This window comes from Drosophila tropicalis, unplaced genomic scaffold (assembly GCF_018151085.1).
Source record: "Drosophila tropicalis isolate 14030-0801.00 unplaced genomic scaffold, ASM1815108v1 contig_258, whole genome shotgun sequence".
In the NCBI taxonomy this organism is placed as follows: domain Eukaryota; kingdom Metazoa; phylum Arthropoda; class Insecta; order Diptera; family Drosophilidae; genus Drosophila; species Drosophila tropicalis.
In genome coordinates, this window is record NW_027172710.1 from 268,645 (window position 1) to 290,774 (window position 22,130).

The following is a 22,130-nucleotide window of genomic DNA, read 5'->3' on the forward strand; positions in this document are numbered from 1 at the left end:
AATCGAATCATATCAAACTGATGCCGGGAGAGAAAAGGATAAAAATAACAACTACACGGTTAAATTTCCTAATAAATTCAAGTATTGGCAATCGCACCAACGTCCAACATATTCAAAGGCTCCAAAAACGAATAACCCGAATCAATTAATAAATTTTTTTTTTTATGGTTTGACTTACAGTTTTAGTCCAGCGGCGAAAGATCTTTCGAAGCGGAGGCTGTTCAAAAATAGATAAGATGATTTAAGGTAGTCAGAAGCCTCTGATTTGGTTTGGGAGCACCCGTTTTCGATTAAGCACATTAACATTAACATTATTCGTATCCTCTCTCTCTCTCTCTCTCTCTCTCTGTGAACAAATAACTCTTATAAGTATTGAATGTCTAAGTATTACAAGAACATTGTCTTCGAACGTCCCTGGGTCATGCCAATGTGTTGCAACTGCAACTACTACCCGTGTAGTAAGACCTGAATTCCACGGATTCAAGTTTTTTTTTTTTCTTTTGGTTAAGTACTCGCGATAATCATTGGCAGGACCGAGAGGCTCGAATGCATAGACACCATTAAATTTGAAGGGGCTTTTAAACGCTTGCACCCATCCTGATTATTTTACGGCTGCACTGCACAAAACCACGTGTTCTTTTTCGGAATGAGTCCGGTCAAAAATGGACAGAAAGGCGCAGGTAAAAACTTCCTTCGCTCAACGTTTCGTTAATTCATTGAGACTGAGTCCTCTTTCCTCAGTTGAAAAATCGGACTTGGCGGTCTACCACTCAGGGGTAAGCTGCTACGTACTTGTGGTGCCAGTCCCTAGTAGGAACAGGTTAATAAGCTACACGCCAAACAATTATATATATATTTACCCTATGGAGAGCGACACCACAGCCACAAAAATTTTGGAATAAATTTATTCCGATTGGAGCGGCGATAGCCAAAACGCCACAAACAAACGATGTTATTGGACGCGGAATTAATTTCTGCGACAAATCACAGGCGCTCCGCGGATATTCTCTCCAATGCACTACCAGAAACTACACCAGAACCAAGTTGGGTGTTTTGTTGGGCAATCCTATGAAGGATGCAATTGAAAGGGTAATATTTTTTTTTTCTTGCACGATACACGCGGTGGGTGCAGCAAAGATCGCCGTGAAGTTGGCAGCGAGGAGTGTAGCACCTCCGTCTCCTTTGGGAGTTGAGTTAAGAAAGAACGAGGCCACGCGTATTTTTACCCTTTTAATTTTCCTTTCGCCAATATTCTTTAATCTAGGGCTGAGCTTTAAGCCGATATCTCACCGTTCGATACGTGACGACTTACGTGAATACGTAAGGTCATTAAGTATCGATAACACTATGTACTGATTCGGGTACTAAAAACAAGCTAAATGGGTTGTTTCCACGATTAACCAATTTCGGTTGAGTTTTCAAATTTTGAACGACAAGCGCATGTTACACACCTCCCCGACAAAATCACACTTTGGTGGTTGTTAAACATCAAAGTGGGATACCGCTTGGAGTGAAGGAGATAATAAATAATGCTCTATTGTTTGATGTCTTTTGCATGGAATTTCCCTATCATTCTCCCTTGCATATCCTCTAGTTCGTAATAACTAGTTCCAATCCGCTGACGGACTCTGGCTTTTATAAACGTTGGAGCTAACTTGGCTGAGAAACCCTTTGCATAATTACTCAACTGAAAATTACGTCGGTAAACTTCTTGACCTGGTTGAAATGACACGTCTCGACTTCTCAAATTATATGTCTTTTTGTTGCGTTCATGCTGTTTTGCTACAGCCTTGATCGCCGTCTGACGAATTATTTCCAGAGAATCAGTACGGTCAAACTGAATAGATCTATCCTCTAATAGGTTTAAACTTCTTATCAGGGGGTAAGTTGCACCGTTCGTTATCATTTGTTGGCCAAAACATACACGGTACGGACTATTATTGATGGCCGAGTGCCAACTGGATCTTAGCGCACATGCAATTGAACTAAGGTTTTCATCCCAATTGGTCTGATCTTTGTTCACATAAGACTTTATTGCAGCTAACACCGATCTATTTACCCGTTCAGACGCGTTTGCTTGCGGGGCATACGCTGCGGTAAAGGTATGTCGAACTTTATACTTCTCTAGCAGTGCTTTAAACTGATGGGATTTGAACTGAGATCCGTTGTCTGATACAACTACTTCCGGAATGCCAAAACAATGGAACAATTCTGTTTCCAGATAGGTAATAACAGCATCTGCAGTAAATTTTTGAACAGCTTTTAAAAAAGGAAATTTAGAGAAACTGAAATCGAGAACTACGAAGATCCCTATGTTTCCGAGTTTGATTCTGGGATATGGGCCTAAAAAGTCTATGTATAATTTTTGAAAAACCCTATATGTTTGCTCTGATTTGGCCATTGGGGGACGCAAATAGGTGTTCGAATGCTTAGTAGTCTTACAAACAGAACAGTTCGCAATAAATTCCTTTACATCACCTATTAGGATGGGCCAATAAAAATAGCGTCTGATCCGCTCCAGTGTTTTATTTATTCCACTGTGCGCCGCTAAGTGGTCTTCGTGATTTTGTTGTATCACCTCCAGAACTAACGATTTTGGAATCCAAAGCTTCCAGCACAGGTCATCCGCTACACGATCACCGGATGCGTGTTCTGTTCGCCGATAAATGTATTTGTCTATAACCTTGACATCGGGTAGCTGGGATGGCTTTAATTGAATCTTAGCTTTTAAATCTTTATATTCGTCAGCGTCGAAGGCGTCTGACGACAGATCCAAACCATTTGCTAAGGTAATAACTGATATATCATCAGTATGTACTCGGGATAAAGCGTCAGGAACTATATTTCGTGAGCCTTTCCTATGCATTATTTTAAATGAGAATCCTTGCAGTTTAAGTGCCCATCGCGCCAATCTGGAACTTAAGTCAACTTGTGTCATTACCCATTTTAGGGACGCGTGATCTGCAATCCTACACATAGGACAGCCGCAAGGCATTCTTTTTCCGTTACGGAATCAGCCCTTTGACACTGATTCAGCTTTCTTGACATGAAGGCGATTAGTACCTCATTTTCTTCGCTATCTGTTTGCATCAGTACACCTTCCACTCCAGTGTATAGAAAAAGAGTGTCAAAATTAGGGCTATGTAGTATAGGTGCTGTATACAGAGAATATTTTAACCGATCAGATGAATTTTCTGCTTCTTCAGACTTAATGAATTTTCGCTCTTGCTTCAGCGTGTCGGAAACTTATGGTACCATCCCGTGAGACCTAAAAACCTACGTACTTGCTTTACAGACTTGGGCACTGGGAATTCTTGGACACCTGACACCTTATCAGGGTCCGTTCGAATGGTTCCATTACCAATAACATGGCCAAGATATTTGACTTCTTTGAGACAAAAACTGCTTTTTCTCACATTAATTGTAAGTCCCGCTAGGATTAGTCTATTAGCTAACTCGGATAATACTGAAATATGTCTCTCAAAGTACTCCGAAACTACTAAAAGGTCATCTAAGTATATTAAAATTTCATTTCGCAAACTAGGTGGTATCATTCGATCCATAAGTTTGGACATTGTTTGAGGGGCGTTTGACAAACCGAAGGGCATTACAGTAAACTGATAGAGAGGTCTTCCTGGTATGGTAAATGCCGTTTTCTCGCGGCTAGCGGTATTTGCCAATAAGCATCCTTTAGATCAATACTTGAAATAAATTCTGCTTTCGGTAACCGACTAAGAATTCCGTCAATTAAAGGCATAGGATAAGCATTTTTAATCGTGACTTCATTAAGTTTTCGACTGTCAATACATAATCGAACTTTTCCTGGTTTGCGCACCAGCACAACAGGTGATGACCAGGGGCTATTTGATTCTTCTATTACCCCAAGGGCAAGCATACGATCTATCTCTTGGTACATTAATTTTTCTATGGCCGGAGATACAGCATAGTGCCGCTGCTTGATCGCTTTTGCATCACCTACATCAATTTCATGTGAAAGCCAGCTGGTTTTTCCTAATCCTTTTTCCTCGAAGGATGGAAACAATTGAATGGTTTAAAGTAAGTGTTTTTTCTGGGATTCGGATAATGACACATTTAATTCGCTATCGAGATTAATACAAGCTACGGTTGGTTCTTTTCCTTTATGCGCCAAAAAGGCCGGTAACAAATCAAAGGCTCTCCAAAAGTCTATGCCTAAATAGAGATTCTGTGCCAGCGAGGGTACAACATAAAGAGTTATTGGTTTTTCGATTCCTCGAAATCAAACAGAGGTAAGAGTCTTTCCTAGAATGGCTTGTTTTTGTCCATCTGCTGTGTGCACCGTGGTTTTTACCGTCTTAAGGGGTAGCAATTCGTTGATCAATTCTGTCGCCAAATTTCCACCTACACAACTAATTGACGCTTCAGTGTCCATGAGACCCTTTATTCTCTTCCAAAGAGGTTTACATCTGCGTACGGCCGCCAATCAAGGGAATCATCTATTATTGAATCCAAAACCGCCGTTTTCTCTAATTTATGTTTTTTTCTATATTGAATTAATCGCTTAATTCCTCGCATCTTTTTAGTATTTGCACATAGTGGAGATATAAACTCCCGTAGGTGCATAGGAATAGTTGGGAGTTGTGACAAAGTTGGTAGTGAGGAATCCATCGAGGATTCTCCTAAAGGGTGTTAACCGGGTTCAGTTTGAGTGCACTTTTCGACAGTGCACGGCGAACTTCGTTTTTGAATTATTACATCGATTACAAGTAGGTTTGTAGGCATCAGGTTGACCGCAGCCATAACAAAATATCTTTCGCTCTGCATCGCAAGCCTGATATCTATGTCCATTTTCTTTGCAATTCCAACAAATTAGGTTAATAGCAGCTATTTCCACCTCGGGGTCTATATCCGGGTCGGTTTCCAATTTTACATTGGTAGCCGAAAATTCTAATTCATGAACCTGCCGTTTCGGGGTGGATCTAGGCATGGTTGTCGTCACCGACTTATTTACCGATTGCATAAATCGTTCACGTGTGCACACAACGTGGCGCAAATGCGAAGCCGACATTATTGGTACGTACAAAATCTCATGTTGAATTTCTTGTAGTAAATTTGCCTTCAGCACATCTAACAATGCAGACTCTGTCAATGGGACGGCTAATCTATCTGCCAGTGTTATGATAGCGTCGTAAAAACTATCAAAGGCTTAATTTGGACGTTGTTTTCGCTGAAACATGGCCGTACGAATTTCTAGATCGGTTCTTCCGTCTTGAAATTGTGCTCTTAGTGCCACCCGAAGCTGTGACCAGGTCACTAGTGGAACGCTTCGGTGAAACCTCCAGAACCAGTCGCTAGCAGCTCCTTCATATAAGTTGCTCGCGTAGCGAGATACAAGATCTAAATCATTATTGAGTGTTTGTTTTGTGAGGGCCTCGACTCTATATATAAAGTCATCTACCGCTATGGACGAATGTCCTGAAAATCGAATTTTCCAATTCGTAATTATTTGACTAACCCGATCAGCACGCAATTCGGAACTTGCCGATGCTCCATACGTAGTCTGATTGGGTCGTTGACTTTGACTTTCCCGTGGAGGGATTTGAAATAACTCTTCAAATGTCTGTCTTTCACCCGAGGGTTGGATGGATGCTCGAGATGCTACGTTTTCTGAAAGTAGTGGGCCGTTATACGCCGCTCGTTGTAAAGTTATCTCTAAAGACTGGGTCATTTGGGCTACAGCCTGAGACATGGTCTGCGACAAGGTTTGGGAGACCTGAGTCATTGATTGAGCTACTACCTGATTCATTTGGGTAAAGCCTTCGGAAAGGGCTCGGGCTATTACTTGATCTATGCTTGCTTGTGATGACGGCAAGTCGAATGGGTTGGCCTGTGGTTCCATTTCTGGGTTAGCCTCAGTTGCTCCTGCTACGGTACGTGATGATCTTAAGATCGGCATGTCTCCGCCGCCTGCTAACAGTAACTCGTCCGCCAAATTAGTAACGTTGGATTGAACGGAAGTACGACAAACTGGACACACTGATTTAGCTCCTTCGCGAAGCGAAAAGCAACTCTTGTGAAATGAATGATTGCAGGGGGTGGTTATCCACTCTGCGTTGAAGTCCAACTCCCGCACACAAATGCCACAGCTTCTACTAATTTCTTCAGATCTGTCCAAACTATCGGAACTACCTGGCTTGCAGTCCAATGCTGATGTCACAGGAATTCTAAAATTTATTCCGGGCAGTCGGTAGTATTTATCCACCAAAGCTGAATCCAGGTAACAAACCTCTCATTCTTTATAAGACCAGACAAACGGCTGCAGTTTGAAGACCGACATATCAATTGAGTCCGGTCCGACGGTAGCACTTGGCCACTAATTCGGCGTCCAGGGACGAACAATATATTACGGCTTTTTCTTTTCAAACGGGAATTGCTAAGTCAATGACCAGCGTTTCTTCGTCAGTGCGGGTATTTAAGTGAGGTACTTAACTTAAATAATTCCAATCACTACTAACACTGCTCACTACTATGATTACATAAAATTCACAGGAGAAATGGGATACTAGTCGATAGCATAAATCCATAACACGACTAGTGCAAGAAAATTACTATCTGATTGGGGCAGCCGAATCGGGCCCCACGTTGGGCGCCAAAAATTTTATCTTATCTGTAGCATGTAACGTTGAATCTCACAAGGAGTGTTGAGCAGATGTTCGTGCATAGTGCTGGCCGAGTACGCGATAGGTTCGACTAGGGTCAGGTCGGCTGGGAGTGGGTTATACGATAGAGATTAGCCAGAACTATAGTTACTCACATTCGATACAGACGTAAAATTTTAAATTCGCGTACTTAAGGACACCAAGGGATAACGGTACAGGTTTGGATGCGAAAGAAAGAAGGCCTGAGGAGACCAGAAACAAGAACACGTTAAACTATGTAGTATCAGGAGGCACACATGTTGGTTTATGTCATGATATCCTATAGGCCTATCATGTGAACGCCCACCCTACCATGATCCTCGGGCCACGTCTGAATTGAGGATCCCTCCAACATGTCTTACGGTCTCTTTTTATCTCTCAGTCAATCTAACGATTATAGGGAGTTCATTTCAAAGAACAATAGTTTTATTAATTTCTAAACTTATGAACAAGGCAGGATTCATTTCCTAATTTAATTCATTCTTAATATCTCTTTCGGAAACAAACGAACTTTATAATATTCAGAATTAATGAAGTTAATATGTAGAGGTCCCTAAAGTAGTATTTGTTCTTTTGGGCTATTCAAGCTTATCTTCATACTTTGAAATCTTAAACTAAATACTGGTCGAAAAATAAGTTTGGATCTTATCCTCAATTTCATACTATATACGATGTAGCAATGCGGTTATCAAACATAATTATCTTACTCGTTATCTTGAGATTAGGTTACAAAAACCAAATTTAATCAAATTTACAAAAAATCGAATCATATCAAACTGATGCCGGGAGAGAAAAGGATAAAAATAACAACTACACGGTTAAATTTCCTAATAAATTCAAGTATTGGCAATGGCACCAACGTCCAACATATTCAAAGGCTCCAAAAACGAATAACCCGAATCAATGAATAAATTTTTTTTTTTTTATGGTTTGACTTACAGTTTTAGTCCAGCGGCGAAAGATCTCTCGAAGCGGAGGCTGTTCAAAAATAGATAAGATGATTTAAGGTAGTCAGAAGCCTCTGATTTGGTTTGGGAGCACCCGTTTTCGATTAAGCACATTAACATTAACATTATTCGTATCCTCTCTCTCTCTCTCTCTCTCTCTCTCTGTGAACAAATAACTCTTATAAGTATTGAATGTCTAAGTATTACAAGAACATTGTCTTCGAACGTCCCTGGGTCATGCCAATGTGTTGCAACTGCAACTACTACCCGTGTAGTAAGACCTGAATTCCACGGATTCAAGTTTTTTTTTTTTTTCTTTTGGTTAAGTACTCGCGATAATCATTGGCAGGACCGAGAGGCTCGAATGCATAGACACCATTAAATTTGAAGGGGCTTTTAAACGCTTGCACCCATCCTGATTATTTTACGGCTGCACTGCACAAAACCACGTGTTCTTTTTCGGAATGAGTCCGGTCAAAAATGGACAGAAAGGCGCAGGTAAAAACTTCCTTCGCTCAACGTTTCGTTAATTCATTGAGACTGAGTCCTCTTTCCTCAGTTGAAAAATTTGGACTTGGCGGTCTACTACTCAGGGGTTATCTGCTACGTACTTGTGGTGCCAGTCCCTAGTAGGAACAGGTTAATAAGCTACACGCCAAACAATTATATATATAATTACCCTATGGAGAGCGACACCACAGCCACAAAAAATTTGGAATAAATTTATTCCGATTGGAGCGGCGATAGCCAAAACGCCACAAACAAACGATGTTATTGGACGCGGAATTAATTTCTGCGACAAATCACAGGCGCTCCGCGGATATTCTCTCCAATGCACTACCAGAAACTACACCAGAACCAAGTTGGGTGTTTTGTTGGGCAATCCTATGAAAGATGCAATTGAAAGGGTAATATTTTTTTTTTTTTCTTGCACGATACACGCGGTGGGTGCAGCAAAGATCGCCGTGAAGTTGGCAGCGAGGAGTGTAGCACCTCCGTCTCCTTTGGGAGTTGAGTTAAGAAAGAACGAGGCCACGCGTATTTTTACCCTTTTAATTTTCCTTTCGCCAATATTCTTTAATCTAGGGCTGAGCTTTAAGCCGATATCTCACCGTTCGATACGTGACGACTTACGTGAATACGTAAGGTCATTAAGTATCGATAACACTATGTACTGATTCGGGTACTAAAAACAAGCTAAATGGGTTGTTTCCACGATTAACCAATTTCGGTTGAGTTTTCAAATTTTGAACGACAAGCGCATGTTACATGGTCTTTACAAAAAGCATTGCGGAACAGTTGCCAAACATTAAAGTGCATAGGAACGAATCACGTTGACTTGTCTAGGCAAAAAGAAACTAAACCGACAGGCGCTTTTGTGGCTAATGTTTTTGACGATCTGCATAGAACTAAAAAGCTTATCATTCTGCCTGATGAGGCAGTTTAGTGCAATGTTTTTATTTTATTGTTTTAGACTTCGTTGAAAAGGTCACACGCCGATGGTGAATACACATTTTCGATGGTCGATGGCATTGGAAAAAATTAAGAATAACACAAAGGCAGATACATTATTTTGGGTGAAACTTCCAAGGCAACGCATTAAGAGGGCGTCCCTGCATAGATAGTTTCTACGACTTCGGTAGGCAGAGCATTGTAGTTTTCTTTGAATATCCGATCTTTGGCATTCATACCAAGAATTCTCACCGCTCTTTCCTTTACTTGACATGTTGTGTTCTTTCGTTGTTGTTGTTCAAATTGCAATATGGTTGCGGCAGATGGCCGTCCACGTCCAAAGTAGGTACTTTTCGTATCACTACATTATATAGGGGTCCGATCCTGATGATTCTACATACTTTATCTTCTCCGGGCCATAAGTAGCTCAAATATCTTAAGAAGGCAGTCTGAAGTTAGTAAATTTATTCGTTAACCGGAATTTCTTTATTGCTTTATCGGAGGGGAAAAGCCACCTACGTTGTGGTTTGAACACGAGAACAGCAGAGTTGTAGATTTAGTGAGTCTCCAATAGCTGTTCTTGCCTTATTGATATTTTCTGTCAACATACATTTTTTTGATTAATTATTTGTTTCGTTAAAGTACTTTACTCATATTTGAAATTTAAATTATTTTAAATTTATATTTAATAATCCGACAACATAGGTAGTTCGATCAATGGTAAGATATCCTAATAATTTGGCCGAAATCAAGGGTATATTTTCCAAACGAAATTGCCAAATTGGAAGACCTAAAGGGTATTTAATCAAGCGACGAGATATACTTTTTTCAGTTCAGTATCAATTTCGACGGTAGCGCGCCAACACGTTGGCGTGTTGGTGCCAACGAAATGTGAATAACAACAACACAACGACGAAAAGAAAACGATAAATCAAATGTCTGTCTTTGTAAGTACGTATGTCTGCGTATGCAATGCGGACCAAGCATATACCAGATTGAAAGGAGCGACAAAAGCGTATTGTTTGTGCTTCCCAATGAGAACAAATATTCAGATTTTGCTCCCAAAAGCCCTAGTTTCAGTTAAAACAATGGATAACTGCATGCTCTACAAATTATAAATTCATTTATTCAAGCGTCGTTTATATGTTCGGCTACACTTTTTTATACCCTTGCAAAAAGGGTATATTAATTTTGGTCGGAAGTGTGCAACGCATAGAACGAAGCATCTCCGACCATACAAAGTATATATATTCTTGATCAGAACGATGAGACGAGTTCAAATAGCCATGTCCGTCCGTCCGTCCGTCCTTTTGGATCAACGCAAACTCCTCCTAGACCGTAAGAGCTACAGAGCTTTGCACATAGGCTTGTATATTCAGCAGGGGTTGTATATCTCGGATTCAGCCGCGAGATTATTTGTAAATAACTTCGTTACTTTTAACGCGAATGCTTTCAAATTAAACATTTCTTAATTTAATATATCTGTTAATGACTGTGCCGAATTTGATAATGATCGGGTGACTATATCATATAGCTCCCATAGGAACGATCGGTGGAAAACAGTGACTATCATCAATATCTTCGTTATTTCCTATGATTGTAGGCCATTCTTTAGCAAACATAAGTCTTTTTAGATAAAACGTTCTTCCACATTGATGGCTAATAGGTAAGGAAAGAGTTACCAACAGTAACAGTTGCAAGGGTATACAAACTTTGACGCGGTCGAAGTTAGCCCCGGGCCTATGGTTGTTGTTGTTGTTTTTCTCCCTCTCTCCATAGTTTTCTCTCTCTATCTCTTTCTCGTTTTTTGTAGATGTTAGTTCTACCTCGATGCAATACACTCAAAAAATAGGAAATTTGCAATAAAGTATTGCTAAATTTAACAAACAGAAATAATCGTTATTATTTTGATGCATGTGTGTATATCAAAATATATATAGAAATAAATCCAATTATTTCATCAAATAAAAAAAGTGGTTCAATTACATGAATATCGACTTAAGTTAAATTCGTTTAATTCCCAAACATACCGCACAATTGGGGAATGTATCCCGGTTTGCACATTCAGATTTTCGCGTTGATAAGTATCTGGAGATAATATTTTGAGAATAAGGTGAAGCTACGCCAACTCATCAATATTGAGATAACGAGCTACTAGATTTCATTATAGAAAAAATTCAAACGGAGAGCATGCGTACTCAAGCGCGTGTACAATTGTGGATTCTTTTCAAATACTAACGGATTGTAATTCTTTGACTTTGACTTTAAATAAAATAGAGCTTGGAAAACAAATTCAACATGTAGATGCTTGAGTAGGTGTACAAATATAATCACAGAAGCTAATAGTTTTGAAACACATTGCATGCTCTACAAATTATAAATTCATTTATTCAAGCGTCGTTTATATGTTCGGCTACACTTTTTTATACCCTTGCAAAAAGGGTATATTAATTTTGGTCGGAAGTGTGCAACGCATAGAACGAAGCATCTCCGACCATACAAAGTATATATATTCTTGATCAGAACGATGAGACGAGTTCAAATAGCCATGTCCGTCCGTCCGTCCGTCCTTTTGGATCAACGCAAACTCCTCCTAGACCGTAAGAGCTACAGAGCTTTGCACATAGGCTTGTATATTCAGCAGGGGTTGTATATCTCGGATTCAGCCGCGAGATTATTTGTAAATAACTTCGTTACTTTTAACGCGAATGCTTTCAAATTAAACATTTCTTAATTTAATATATCTGTTAATGACTGTGCCGAATTTGATAATGATCGGGTGACTATATCATATAGCTCCCATAGGAACGATCGGTGGAAAACAGTGACTATCATCAATATCTTCGTTATTTCCTATGATTGTAGGCCATTCTTTAGCAAACATAAGTCTTTTTAGATAAAACGTTCTTCCACATTGATGGCTAATAGGTAAGGAAAGAGTTACCAACAGTAACAGTTGCAAGGGTATACAAACTTTGACGCGGTCGAAGTTAGCCCCGGGCCTATGGTTGTTGTTGTTGTTTTTCTCCCTCTCTCCATAGTTTTCTCTCTCTATCTCTTTCTCGTTTTTTGTAGATGTTAGTTCTACCTCGATGCAATACACTCAAAAAATAGGAAATTTGCAATAAAGTATTGCTAAATTTAACAAACAGAAATAATCGTTATTATTTTGATGCATGTGTGTATATCAAAATATATATAGAAATAAATCCAATTATTTCATCAAATAAAAAAAGTGGTTCAATTACATGAATATCGACTTAAGTTAAATTCGTTTAATTCCCAAACATACCGCACAATTGGGGAATGTATCCCGGTTTGCACATTCAGATTTTCGCGTTGATAAGTATCTGGAGATAATATTTTGAGAATAAGGTGAAGCTACGCCAACTCATCAATATTGAGATAACGAGCTACTAGATTTCATTATAGAAAAAATTCAAACGGAGAGCATGCGTACTCAAGCGCGTGTACAATTGTGGATTCTTTTCAAATACTAACGGATTGTAATTCTTTGACTTTGACTTTAAATAAAATAGAGCTTGGAAAACAAATTCAACATGTAGATGCTTGAGTAGGTGTACAAATATAATCACAGAAGCTAATAGTTTTGAAACACATTTAGTTATTTGTTAATCGAAAGATGAAAATCTTTTCAGATTCAGAGTATCAAAAATGTTTAGAAGAAAAGGAACACAATCTGTTTAAAATTGAATGGTATAGTATATAGGAAAACAAATGGCGGAAGGAATGTATTTTATGTACCGGAAGATATAGAAGAGCATGTATTATATGAATATCCCATGAATTAGGGCATATTGGCGGGAACAAAATGATGAAAGAGGTTTCCAAATTTGAAAAATAAGACCATAAAGTATGTAAGAAATTGTTTGAAATGTTAAGCTTATTCACCGAAAACAGGCATGTGTACTGTACATTGATCTTTATGGACCGGTAGATTTAGGAAGATTAAAGAAGCACATTTTAGTTGTTGAAGATGCATTTACAAAACCATTTTGTTTATACTACCATAATATGTATTAAAAATACTGTTTGACAATATACATATATGTACATATATTCCGTCTTAGAAAAATTTGAATTTTATTTTCTTAATAGTTTCATGTTGCCTACGGAAATAGGTATATCTTATTTTAGGTAATAGGTAATTAGGTTATTCCAAGTTTCATACTTTTTGGATTTCCCAGTAAACCTTGTGAGAACGTACATAGAAAGAAGTAGTTTGTTTTAAGCTTAATACTTTTTGGATTTCCCCGTACACCTTGTGAGAATGTACATAGAAAGAAGATACCCCCTTGCAGAGGGTAATATAAAATTGATCAGATGTTTGTAACGCACAGAAGGAGACGTTTCCGACCCCATAAAGTATATATATTCTTGATCGGCGGCAGCGCTGCGTGCTGCCTACCACGTCATCATCAAATCAACAGAGCATATGCATACGCAACGCTTCATGAACTGTATGTGTATACGTGCGTTGCTTTGCTTAGAAAATGAGGCAAGAAGAAGAACAAATTGTAATATGAAGAGTAAAATTGTTTTGTTTGTATATTGATGAATTGAGTTGCAGAAAACATAGAAGAAACATTTTCATAAAAATTGAAATTTACTACGATGATAGTATTGGATATAAAAACTCAGATTCCAATTTGAATCTGATCGGATAAAAAGAACACAAGTAACAGTCAATATACATAAATCACACGTCACACGTCATCAACAGAGCACATGCATACACACACACACACGCAACGCTACATAAATTGTATGTCGATCTCAGGTATCGCAGCCAAGGTACTAGCAAGCGCAATCCCAGTCCGAATCCTGGCCAATGAATCAAAGAGACTCTTTTGGGCACTAAAAGAGCCAAACTTAAGGCCAAGCGATAAAGAATTGCTACGGGTACAAGCGCGTGAAATAAGCATTGCAAGGTGGCAATCTCTGTGGGATATGTCGCAAAAAGGCAGATGGACCTATCGGCTAATCCCAAGTCTAAAAGACTGGTTGGCCAGGGCCCATGGAGAAGTAAATTTCTTCTCGACGCAACTTCTGAGCGGCCACGGCTGCTTCCGTAGCTACCTACACCGGTTCAGACACGCAACGGACCCAGAGTGCGCATGGTGCGCCAACGGAGAAGACGAGACGGCTGAACACGTCCTCTTTAGATGCGGACGCTTCTACATCGAGCGAGAACACCTCGAGGCGGAACTCGGGGAGCAAATTACAGTATCCAACTTGGTCCCAATGATTATTCGTCGCAGGGAAAACTGGGAGGCATTCAACAAGTTCGCGGCCATCGCCATGACCGAGCTCCGCAGAGTGGAGCAGCTGAGTCGAACCTGAGAACAGAAAGCGGGTGGAAGGACGCTTGTGTGAAGCAATACCCTCGCTGGCAGTACCACACGAGCTACTTCCCCTCGCAAACCTTTTTTCCAAATTTTCTTTTTCTTCTTGTACATATGTATTTCTATCTCTATTTCTATTTCTTAATAAATGAATAAAAAAAAAAAACATACATTGTATGTGTATGCGTGCGTTGCTTTGCTTAGGGAATGAGGGAAGAAGAAGTACAAATTGTAGTATGAAACTGTTTTGTTTTTATATTGATGAATTGAGTTGCACAAAACAAATTTTGAACATGTAAAATTATTATTGTCAAGGACTGCAAGGGTATATAAACTTCGGAACAGCCGAATTTAACTTCTTTGATATTTTTATAGTCAGATTTGTGTTGTGAGATCCTAGTTTTTAATTCTGATTTGGTCGTCCCTAAGTATATCTTATTACATGGTATGTTTGGATTTAATAGAATATCAGTGTTTAACAATTGGAGAACTAACCGAAGAAGCACAAGTATGTAAAAACAAGAAGGTGTAAAAACAACAAGGTTCAGATGCACCAATACAATTAACCTATACAATGACAACATCGCTAAGGCACTTGTTATTATAAAAGGATTTGGAAAATATCAACTTCAGTTCCTAAAAATTGAATTTATTAAATATAGATATAAATATTATTTAAAATCAGCCAAAATATAATGCAAAAAAATTTGTTGAAATTTTTTAAATTATGTTTAACTGTCTAATTAAAATAATATAAAAAGTTATATAATAAGTATATAAAAATATCGAATGAAAAAAAAATAAAAAGCCAAGTAAAGCTATGAAATATTTTTTGACTTTGACCTTGAATATTACAGCACCACGGACACCCAGCACTAATGGCAAACATTCATTTGGAAGCTAGAGGAATTCCTTATCAAATAGTTTTCAAATTTTTTCTAGAAGCTATCATTTTAGCAATGTAAAAGTAAAAAAAAAGCTCCACTGTGGGACGTCTTTATTGGTGTTGACTTAGGTGACTTAGAAAAGTTTATTTATTGAAAACAGTTGCCAGTGGGAGCAGCCAAGATGTACATATGTCCGTTGTCTATCAGGTATTCGAGGATGGAATCAACTCGAGATACTATTAAATGCAGAGTTTGGCTTTATGCACATCCGAGGAAACCTGCATGGATGTGTGATTTCCTACTTGTCAATGCTTTGCCGGACATCAGAAAATCAAGAAAAGGCTAGTCTTAACACTATCCGCAAGACACTTAAATAATTAAAAAACGAGTTAAAAATATTCGAAACCAGAGGGCCGGGGCTAACTTCGACCGCGTCAAAGTTTGTATATCCTTGCAACTTTTTTGGTAACTCTTTCCTTACCTATTAGCCATCAATGTGGAAGAACGTTTTATCTAAAAAGCTTATGTTTGCGAAAGAATGGCCTACATTCATAGAAAATAACGAAGATGTTGATCATAGTCACTGTTTTCCACCGATCGTTCCTATGGGATCTATATGATATAGTCACCCGATCTTAATCAAATTCGGCACAGTCATTAACAGATATATTAAATTAAGAAATGTTTAATTTGAAAGCAATCACGTTAAAAGTAACGAAGTAATTTACAAAAGTCACTGTTTTCGACCGATCGTTCCTATGGGAGCTATATGATATAGTCACCCGATCTTGATCTAATTTGGCACAGTCGTTTATAAGCGTAATAAACTCTCTAATATTATGTTTCACGATAATAGCATAGAAAATAACAAGTTATTGAGAAAAGTCACTGTTCGTGACTTCGGGGTTTGTATGGAAGCTATATGATATAGTGGTCCGATCCGGCTGAATCCGAGATATACAACCCCTGCAGTATATACAAGCCTATGTGCCTATGCTTCGTTCTATGCGTTGCACACTTCTGACTAAAATTAATATACCCTTTTTGCAAGGGTATAAAAACTTCATTTTGGAGCAATGCTGGCTCTATCCTACTTAATCTACTTGAAGAATTGTTGATAAACTTAACAAACAATCAGCTATTTTTAAAAACCCGAAGAAATTTGCGACTGTTTGAGTAACTGCATTTACCTCAAATGCATTTCAAGAATATTGCGAGGATTAAGGGATCCAGTTGTTGCACATAATGACGGATATGATTTGTAGTAACGGCCAAGTGGCCAAGCGCATTCATACCATTGTCATTCCACTGATAAGCAAACTCCATGATAATCCGTCCAAATGGTACACTTAGGTGGATCGAGAGCAACAGATAATTAAAAATGCACCACCATATTTTAGTCACAAAGCTAAAAAAAACATTCGGGAAATTCCGGATGAAAATAAAAGGGAATTAAAGGAATCGGAAGGAAGAAAGTAGAAGAGTGAGTCGTTAAGACCGAAATTTTTTCGGCCCTTTAATGTTTAACAAAACGAAAAGAAAGTAGGTGCTCTGTTGAATTAAGCAATGACGAATTAGGCAGCAGGTAGCGCTTAAGCAGAGCCGATTTATTGTAACTTGTATTCTACTTATTCTTATCAGATTCAAATTTTGGGATCTGAGGTTTTATATCCAGTACTATCATTAGTAATTTCATAGCGATACTCCGACTGCTTCACCTACTTTTATTTATAACTATATGACATAGTGGTCCGATCCTAAAGATTTTCGTACTATATCTTACGTAGGTATTTCAGCTCTTAAGGTGGCTGTGTAAAACGAACACGCACCAACGGACAGACAGACATAGCTATATCGACTCAGCTTCTCATGCTGTATATTCACCGAGAAAATACCAATTTTATAATATTCTCTTCAAGAGTATAAGAAGGCGGCTAGGTTTATCACTACGAACAAAGCTATTATACTGTATACAAAAAATATTTTTTATGACGTATGAATGTTTATAATATAATATTTATTTTAGCGACCCACTTCATTTCAATCCTTCGAATGAGCAAGTTTAAAGTCATTTTCGGGTAAATAAAAAATGTCGGCAAATAGCACTATTTGAAGAGGTATTCCCATGAAACACCCAAAATATAAAATATATCATAAAATATCTATTAATATGGTACTATAGTAATACTTCTAACTGACTTGATTTAATAAATATTTCACACATAAATTACTTACAGTGTACCATCCACCCACAAGTACTCATACCGAGAACCGCCAGACATTGTGGGGCATGTGGCATCATTGCAATACTCCGAAACGGTGCCATATATGAGATTTATCCGATTAAAAAAGTCCACAACTAAAAGTAGATTTAAAAATTATAAATTTATTGTCTTCTTTGATATTTTTACTACCAATTTTATTTTAATCTTTCGAGTAGGAAAGCCCGAAGACGTTTTGGAAAACAAACAAGGAGTTAGAGAAGTCGAAAAGTCACGAAAGGTTAAATGCTTTTATTCACATGATCTAACCCATTAGGTTAGTTACATATTATTGTCGCATCACATCCAATGTAAGCTCTCATATTCAGTCTGTGAAGTACAACGTGGTCAAAATAAAGCTGAGCATAAAATAGAACATTTTAACCTTGACAGGCAAAAATTGAACCTAATGGGTAGTAAAATACATCATGAATTTTAAAAGGTTAAACTCCATTTAAAACTCAATTGTCTAATCTGACAATAAAATAAATTTATTCATGCTGTCCAAGCCGTGAAAGTTTGGCTTGAATGCCAAAATGGGGAATTGCTTGCAGGGTTACGGCTGAACGAAACAATTTAAAAAATTTTTGAGAATGGGTAGAAATTCAATGTTACAATTTTGAAAATAGTTTCCTATATTTTAACGATCTCGAAGGCGGCATTGTTTTTATCTCGGATAGCATTTGGCTGAAGTATAGCCAAAAATCGTACCACCACCCACTGATCCCCGAATTATGCAGCATGGTAGGTCCTGGAAGCCTTCCACACTTTTAAGACACTTCGAAAAAACTATAACTGTACGCAAATTTCTGCGAATAACGTCTTCCTACGGCTCGTCTGCACCTTATCTCAAGTCCAAAAACTATTTTCGTCCCTAACTCTGGCCTATCAGAACGTAAGGGGACTAAAGTCAAAACGGTCTAAACTCTATGTAGATAGTTTAGCTTTTGACTTACATATTTTTGCCTTTGCTGAATCTGATAGTGCGAATGTTTCAACTTTACACTCAAAATATTTAACATTTTTAGCAGAAGTTGTCGATACTAGGCGGATTACGTTCATGTGGCCCCTACGACACCAGGTCAAAGCTTGATAAGCGCGAGCCCAAGCAGATAGCTGCCCACCAAGGGGTGCAGCCCTATTACGCACGGCACGAATCGCGTGGAAAAATACACAATAGAAAAAAAGACAAACAAATAATACCATAGCTATCTATGAACGAAACAGGAAAGGATAGATGTTTTATGTATATTAATAGGAAATCTGAGCAGATAACGGGGAATAGAAGGTTGTAATCATGATACCGACAGATTAAAATGAGCCAATAACTCAGGAGAGTCAATATCACCATTTAGGAGCATGTGCATAAAAATAACACCAATCATTATTCTACGCCAAGAAGGCTACCTTAGGTACACCAGATATCACAGGAATGGAATTGGAATATGAAGACTTAAAAAGTACCTTTCTGTTTTATATTTGTAAAATATTCTCGAACCCAAGAAGAAAAAGATGGAAGCCCAATGTCATTCAGTTTGGAAAGTAATAAAGTATGAATAACAGAATCAAAGGCTTAGCTGAAGTCAGTGTGTATGACATCATATTATTTAGCATTTTTGAACCCTTTGATAAATATAGAGGTAAATTCTAAAAGGTTAGTGGTTGTAGATCTACGTTTCACAAATCAATGTTGGGATGGCGAAATAATAGAGCTTGAAAAATGTTGCAATTGAGAAGTTATAATTTTCTCAAAAGCTTTCGGAATAGCGGACAATTTTGAAATACCTCTATAGTTAGAGGCTTCGGACTTTTTGCCACTTTTATGCAGAGGAATGATATACGACTCTTTCCAAATAGATGGAAAAGAGGAAGATTCGACAGACAATTTTATTAATTTTATTAAATGGGTTTACATAATGCGTTTGCAAAGAACCTGAGTACACATTCAGGTATACCATCTGGCCCCGGAGAATAAACACGTTTAGCTAGTTTAAAATCGCTAAGAAGAGAACTTTCATCATTCACTGGATTAAAAATAAAAATAAAATAAAACGAGGCAAAAGCTAACTTCGGCTATGCCGAAGATCGTATACCCTTGCAGTCCTTGGTAATAATTATTTTACATATTCAAAATTTGTTTTCTGCAACTCAATTCATCAATATACAAACAAAACAATTTTACTCTCATATTATCACATATGTAAATTTCATAGCATACTCGATTTTTATGAAAATGTTTCTTCTAGTTCTTCTAGAGCTATGTGATGTAGTGGTCGGATCCTTATGGTTTTCATTATTTTTGCCGGGTTATAAAAACCCCCGAAAAAAATTTCAGCCCGATAGCTCTTAAGACGGCTGAGTAAAACGCGTACGCACAGACGGACGGACAGACGGGCATGGCTATATCAACTCAGCTTCTCATGCTGATCAAGAATATATATACTTTATGGGGTCGGAAACGTCTCCTTCTGTGCGTTACAAACATCTGATCAATTTTATAATACCCTCTGCAAGGGTATAATAAAACCAGAGGGCCGGGGCTAACTTCGACCGCGTCAAAGTTTGTATACCCTTGAAACTTTTTTGGCAACTCTTTCCTTACCTATTAGCCATCAATGTGGAAGAACGTTTTATCTAAAAAGGCTTATGTTTGCGAAAAAATGGCCTACAATCATAGGAAGTAACGAAGATATTGATCAAAGTCACTGTTTTCCAGCGATCGTTCCTATGGGAGTTATATGATATAGTCACCCGATCTTAATCAAAATCGGCACAGTCATTAACAGATATATTAAATTAAGAAATGTTTATTTTGAAAGCAATCGTGTTAAAAGTAACGAAGTTATTTACAAAAGTCACTGTTTTCGACCGATCGTTCCTATGGGAACTATATGATATAGTCATCCGATTTTGATCAAATTTGGCACAGGTTTATAGGCTTAATAAACTCTCTAATATTATTATTTCACGATAAAAGCACAGAAAATAACGAAGTTATTGTCACTGTTCGTGACTTTGGGGTTTGTATGGGAGCTAAATGATATAGTGGTCCGATCCGGCTGAATCCGAGATATACAACCCCTGCAGTATATACAAGCCTATGTGCCTATGCTTCGTTCTATGCGTTGCACACTTCTGACCAAAATTAATATACCCTTTTTGCAAGGGTATAAAAAAAAGGTTTCCAGTTGTGAACGCCAAACGTGTCGAACGTGTTGCGGATGGTCTTCAAGTGCGTAAATACAGAGTGTATAGCAGTGAACGGAATATCAAAAACAAAACAAAGAGAAGAACATTTACACTAACAAACTGTAAATTCTGCCGACTTGTGGTAGAAACGCAGTTATTTATCTCTGATTGGCCTGCCAATCAGAAAAGACTAATAATCTGTTGCACCCTTTTAGGGAGCATATTTCTTAAAAGTGTTTCATACTTGCGGGCTGCAAGAATCAAACAAAAGCATCACATACTTGTCTGCGGCTACGGCCCCAACAGGCAAAAATGGGCAAGCCGAAATGGGCAATAAAGCCTACCACCGACATAGCTCCTACGACTAAACATGCCAAGGCAAAGAAAATGACAAATAAAACCATGGTGGAAACACCAGTTCCTCCTCGAAGCCAGGGGAAATCAAACGCAAAGCCCCACAGAGGAAAGTTAAGCAGGCATCTACTGCAACGGGCATCATAAGTGACGCCAACAAGAATGTCAATAGATTTGCCAACAATTTCGACTACAAAGCGGGTAGGGATGGACAAGACAGATTCAACCTACAAGATAAGGAGAGTTTTTCAACTCTGAAAAACTACCTTAGTGAAAACGACATCCCATACCAGACCTTCCAGCCTAAAGACGAGCGAGCCTATAGAATTGTTGTCAAAGGTATTCATCACACCACCAATCCCATGGACATTAAGGAAGCACTGGCTGCCAACGGGCACATTGTTAGAGGCCTGGACATCAAAAATGCAATCAGCCGCAGTACAAAGGAACCTCTGGCTATGTTCTTTGTGAACTTGGAACCGGCAAGCAACAACAAGGATGTGTTTGCTACTAAACGCCTTTGCAGCTGCGTGGTCACAATCGAGCCACCCCGTAAGACGACTGACGTACTCCAGTGCTACAGATGCCAAGGATTTGGACACACTCAGAAGAACTGCAACCTGCAGTTCAACTGTGTAAAATGCGGAGGCGCTCATAGTTCCTCGGACTGCCCCAAGCCAAGGACCGATCCTCCCCGCTGTGCTCACTGCAAGGGCAACCATACTGCCTCTTATAAGGGCTGCAAAGTCTATTTGAAGGCAAAGGAGACGCATCTGCCAAAGCCAAGGTCAACCACAGCCACCACATCACCAGGCTACTGGCAAACCTCTGCGAGCAAGCCAGTCGTCACTTTCGCCAATATATTAAAAGGCAATCAGCTGCCTCCCCAGCAGGCAGAGGCCCCTCCTGTCAATTCGTCCCAAACAAGCCAAAGATTGGATCGCCTTGAAGCTCTTATGGAGAAGATGATGGACCAAGTTGCTGCCATGACACAGCT

At 38.7% G+C, this 22,130-nt stretch overlaps 1 protein-coding gene and 1 long non-coding RNA gene across 9 annotated transcripts in view; both read right to left on the reverse strand.

Moving 5' to 3' along the window:
• Mob3 (MOB kinase activator 3) overlaps nucleotides 1-22,130 on the reverse strand; it is a 292,093-nt gene that overhangs the window by 227,097 nt on the left and 42,866 nt on the right. For 5 of the 8 annotated variants that reach the window (XM_068283951.1, XM_068283950.1, XM_068283949.1 and 2 more), the window contains exon 3: nucleotides 17,565-17,688. In XM_068283951.1, the coding sequence (XP_068140052.1) occupies nucleotides 17,565-17,688 (124 nt within the window). Of the gene's footprint in view, nucleotides 1-178; nucleotides 808-860; nucleotides 1,872-17,564; nucleotides 17,689-22,130 lie in introns of those variants that run through there. The other 3 variants (XR_011031561.1, XR_011031559.1, XR_011031560.1) reach the window with 3 other exon arrangements.
• On the reverse strand, nucleotides 7,232-8,821 carry LOC137572188 (uncharacterized). The gene is made up of 2 exons (XR_011031564.1): nucleotides 8,304-8,821; nucleotides 7,232-8,250 (listed from the first exon to the last, which is right to left on the reverse strand). It is a non-coding gene; the product is annotated as an uncharacterized lncRNA (long non-coding RNA).